Source organism: Primulina eburnea, chromosome 18 (assembly GCF_022965805.1).
Source record: "Primulina eburnea isolate SZY01 chromosome 18, ASM2296580v1, whole genome shotgun sequence".
NCBI classification, from domain to species: Eukaryota; Viridiplantae; Streptophyta; class Magnoliopsida; order Lamiales; family Gesneriaceae; genus Primulina; species Primulina eburnea.
The window spans coordinates 182,079-187,149 of record NC_133118.1 but is presented as its reverse complement, the minus strand read 5'-3'; the positions used below and the strand labels follow the sequence as shown (position 1 = coordinate 187,149).

General features: G+C 30.9%; 1 protein-coding gene across 1 annotated transcript; it reads right to left on the bottom strand.

The window, feature by feature from the left end:
- Window positions 1-271: 271 nt before the first annotated feature.
- Window positions 272-4,696, bottom strand: LOC140820319 (pumilio homolog 12-like). The gene is made up of 6 exons (XM_073180667.1): window positions 4,644-4,696; window positions 3,187-3,502; window positions 2,929-3,097; window positions 1,112-1,263; window positions 568-829; window positions 272-468 (listed from the first exon to the last, which is right to left on the bottom strand). Exons 2-6 carry the CDS (start codon window positions 3,438-3,440, stop codon window positions 403-405), a joined length of 903 nt encoding a protein of 300 aa, XP_073036768.1. The 5' UTR covers window positions 3,441-3,502; window positions 4,644-4,696; the 3' UTR covers window positions 272-402.
- Window positions 4,697-5,071: the final 375 nt, after the last annotated feature.

Genomic DNA, 5,071 nt, shown 5'->3' with positions numbered 1-5,071 from the left:
GCAGCAAATTTTATCAAGAAACTTCTATATCAGGAAACAGTAATCAACTGATTGTCTAATGTCCAAATACGAGTCAACATAACTAAGAAAAACCAATTGAAAAATCAACCAAAAGACCATTTGCACCAACAGCCTACATACAAATGAGAATATACATGCCAAAACCTCTGGTCTGTACACTACATCATAATTTTTACGCGCAACTTAGCAAACAACCAATAGCCAACTCAATCAACACACACCCTTCACAAACTAAGTACACGATTTCATGTGTCTTGGTGCAAAAGTTTCATTTAAACTCTAAAAAAATTTCAGTTACACAGAGAGGAAATATAACTTAAACATCAGAGAACTCACAAAACAAGCTAATGCGGTCAACGCATAGCAGACATGATTCCACTTTCATTTTTTCTTCAGCGGTTGAGAGTATTGGCAAATCAGATCATTCAAAGTCTTGAGATCAGTTCCCTGCAAGATTGTATAATGTTGTATTGACCTTAAATTTTGTCTAATTTGAGCTAGGTATACAGCAAATAAAGAAATAAATATGAACATTTTTATCGGTACCTTAGCGAACTTTTTAGCATATTTGAGAAGAGAGAAGCCATGAGGATCTGCTAGGGCAGCCAACAACCAAGGATCCTTGATCATCTCAGAGATGATTTGAGGTGCATATTTCGCTCTGGATGCACCTATCAATTTCTTCACAACATCGCTTCCATATTTGTTGTAGTAGGACAGGAAAGTGAAAAGCCCTTGCATTTCATATACTAAATGCTGTATCACATATCGTGTCTCTAGTCCTATCAGATGCTGAATGACAGAACTCCTGAAACCGGATTGTTACAATTTTTCAGTAATAAAGTCATTTCTTGTTTCATGAAAACAGGTCGCATTTTCTTGAACATTTCTATATCGATATGTCTAAACAACAAATTTACATTTGATATTCTTCCGTCCAAACACATTCTAAATTAATTCATAGAAATTCACAACCGAGTTGAGATATATATCCGGCACACTTCAAGGGACATGTGGATTAAGTATGAAGCTAGGTTCTATTTTATGTGAGATATGAAAAGGAAACATGTGTGGGTCTACGTATACATACCCAAATTCATCCATAGACAAATGATATGTGTTTGATTGTATTTTTTCAACAATAGCACGTACGTCGCTTGATAGGAGGATTTTTATAATTTTGGACCCGTTCTCGTCAACGGCCAACTCCAAACAATATTTAGTAATGGTCTCGAGTATTGGCTGCGAAAAAACGAAAACTTTTTCAGATATCATAATGTAAAAAAAAAAAAAGGATAAAATTCAGTGTCAAATACTTCTGTTTCTTTGGCAGGGGCGGGGAAAGTTTTAAAGCAGATTTATATATAATCAGATTGCAAAATTGCAATATTCTACCACCCTTCAATGCATGGTGTTCTTTGACTGAGGGGGGTGTATTCAACTTAAGAAATTTATTAACTTTTAATGACTTTTGTAGATTTTAAAAATCTAGAAGTATTCAATCAAGACTTTTGCATACTCTATAGAAGTCTTGTGGTATTCAAAATAGACTTTCATGGAGTTTTAAAAAGTCAAGTGGTATTCAACATTGACTTTTATAAACTCTGTAAAAGTCTATAGATATTCAAATTTTCCATGGACTTTTAATAACTCCATGGAATTCATTGACATACAAACATTAAAGCCTAAGGTACAACTACAAATTGTAAAAAATTGTATTTGTTTCACCCCAAAGATTTGAATGGATTTTTAAAACTTCTAACTCATACACAAGCTATTTATTTTTCTCTCTTTCGCTTCACATCACATCTCTTCCTATCCTCTCTCCTCTCATCTATTTCTATCACTCTCAAATTTTCGAAGTGTATCTCTATATATATTTTCATCTTTCCTTTTCAAATTTTTCATTTTTTGGCTGATTGTTCATTTAATAAATTTTTATTTTAATATCACGGGAAAGTTTGAATTATAGAATTGCTTTTGTGATTTTTAATTTATGATTTATACAAATTAATGTAATATTCAATAATAATAAAAGATGATAAAAAAATGTTGTTTAATTCTTAATAATTAAATAGTCTCGTAACAACCATGATTTTTCACATGATATTTTTATACAAAATTATATTCATATAAGTTATGATATTTTTATTCAATTAATATATAGTTCTAAAAAAAATGTTGTTTAATTCAATTAATATATAAGTTATGATATTTTTATACAAAATTATATTCACACAATAATAAATAATATTATTTTCACATGTATATTATCAATTTAAAAAGAAGGTTACATGTTAATCAATTGATGTATTTTAAAAAATTTACAAACATGCATATAAACCCACATATATGCATATGTAAGGATTAAACGATTTAACTTTTAAATAAGTTAATTTATTTATTAATATAAATATTAAAAATAATTTCAAACTAAATATGTTATATATGTCAATTAATTATTAGTTCAAAGAAATTAATAAAAAAATCACATGTTATAGTTAAGTACAAAATTTTATAATAAAAAAATCCACAAAAGTCTATAAAAATCTTGCAAAAAAGTCTACATAAATTCACATAAATCTGTTTATAAATATGTGAGATTCTATAAAAGTCAATAAAAATTTATCAAATCCATAAGAAGTCTATCATTTAAAAAAGTCATTAAAAGTCATCAAAACTCTGAATTGAATACACCCCACTGATAATGACTCTAGACTGTGAAGATAATGCCATAACATATTGTATAACACCCAATTCTATTTATTTCCTACATCTATTTGTTCCGATCAATCTGATAAAATTCTTATCTCAGGATTCTAATTCCCTTTCCTAATAAAGAAGAGTGAACCGATGATAGGGTACTTTTTTTATTAAAAAAGATAAAAGTCAGCCAATAGTAAATACTTGTGTTTCCTCGGCAGGGTGTGGAAAAATGTTGAAGCACTCGGCAATAACTTGAGAAGCAATCGGGTGGTTTGCGAGGGGAACAGCGAAATGTTTGAAGAAGCGCATAATAAGAGATATTTGTTTTTCTTCCATGGGAAACCCTACGATTTTCTGCATGGTCTCGGATCTACAAAGAAAGGAACACCAAAATCATAAAATGAAGTTACTACATTCATTCAATGACTATTGTAGGGCCATCATGAAATTAATTCATACCCTCGAGGATCGAAACAGACAGAAAATAGCAATCGGACATCAGCAGTGATCGAAGAAACCAACTGATTCTTCTGTTCTTCATCGCACACCTCGAAAAGCTTTAGAACTACATGGCTCCCGAACCGATTAAACATCAATTGACATATGTAATCCTTCAACTTTGAAAAGATGATTTGGATGTCTTCCGGTTTCTTTTCTTGGAGTTTCTGGAGCAACAATTGGCAACCTCGTTCTTTCATTGCTTCCAAAAACATAAAATCTTCAAATCTTCCAGTTCCTGTATCTCCGGAGGATGTGTTATTGTCATCATCTGCCCCTGCGCCATTCATTGTCCCCTTATTAGACATGGGTGGCGACCGTAGTTCAAAAGTTAGAAAGGGCCTGTATAAAAGAAACCATAAACAACAAATTATACAAGAGCATAATCGAGACAAATGCTTAAACCATAAACAACAAATTATACAAGAGCATAATCGAGACAAATGCTAACTTAAAATACTAAAATCCCATTGAAATAGTACAAATTCATCTGCACCTTTTTCAAAGGTTTTCTTTTTTACAAGCCAAATTCTCCAGACTCACTATTCCACTGCAAAAAACTGACTACAACGTGAACCCTTTCAAAAACAAAAGTTGTGTTTCGATTTAAATTACCTGAAAATTCGAAGTGATCCACAAAAAACACGAAAAATTGACCATTCTTCAAAGAAACAAAAATATTTACAGTTGCATGATTAAAGACAAATTCTATCACTCAAATTATACAAAAGTAAGCAGCGGGATTTGGGTAACTTACACTAGTAGTCGTCCTTGAGCAAAGAAGATGGTCGAACAGCGACTATCAAGAGGTTAGGCTTGTCGAACTATACTGGGCCTTCTATCCATTTTAATTAAAAATAAATTCTATCACTTAACAGATATTTCTTCTATCGATTTTCATTTTTAGATGGTAAAAATACCTGATTAACAAAGAGTAAAACAGATATTTTAGCTCATTCGCGAATCGCTAATAATGCATATGTAGTTCTTACAGACATAGAAACCATGATTAAAAAACAGTTCTCTCACTCAAGGAAGTATAACTAATGTCTGATGTAAATCGCCTAGAAAAATCCACAAATTATACAAAAATCAAGAACTCGTATTTCGGCAACTTACACTTTTATTCCTCGATCTTCGCCTCGTCTTTGGATAATCAGCGAAGAAAATGGTCGAACAAGAAATGCTTCAATCTTTGGACTAACAAGAGACTAGGGTTTTGGTTTGTGTTGATACTGGTAGGGGCAAGTACACTGAGCCCATTATAATGTTAATCTTTTTAATCTCAGTCCAAATAGATTTCGGCTAAAGGCCGGCCTATTTTCTTTAATCTTTTGTAGATGTATATTCGTCGATCATGCCAGTGAACAAACGACATGTTCAAAATCGAAAACAAAATTTATAGGGAAAAATCTTACCTGGCGAAAGGGGAAACGAGAAACGAAAGAGACGAAGTCGTCGTCGCCGCCTAAAAAAATATTGAACACGGAAACGGCGATTTTACTTTTTAATTGCATATATCCTTCCGTCAAATATGAAAAGAGGTAATAATTTACATAAATATTCATTTAATTCTTATATACTTTTTTAAAAAAATTACTCCCATTATAATATTAATGTGACTATAATTTCTTTATTGTATGCAGAAATATTTTTTTTAAGATATAATTCAAAATTTAATCATTACAAATAACTATAAATGGTCACATTATTTTTTTAGTCAAGTTATGTTATTTTTATTTTATTTTTAAATTTAAATATAAAAGATGCTTAAATGAGATGATTATTTATGATTAAATGTTTAATTGCATTAGTTGACTAGATTTCATGAAATTAAGATTTTTAT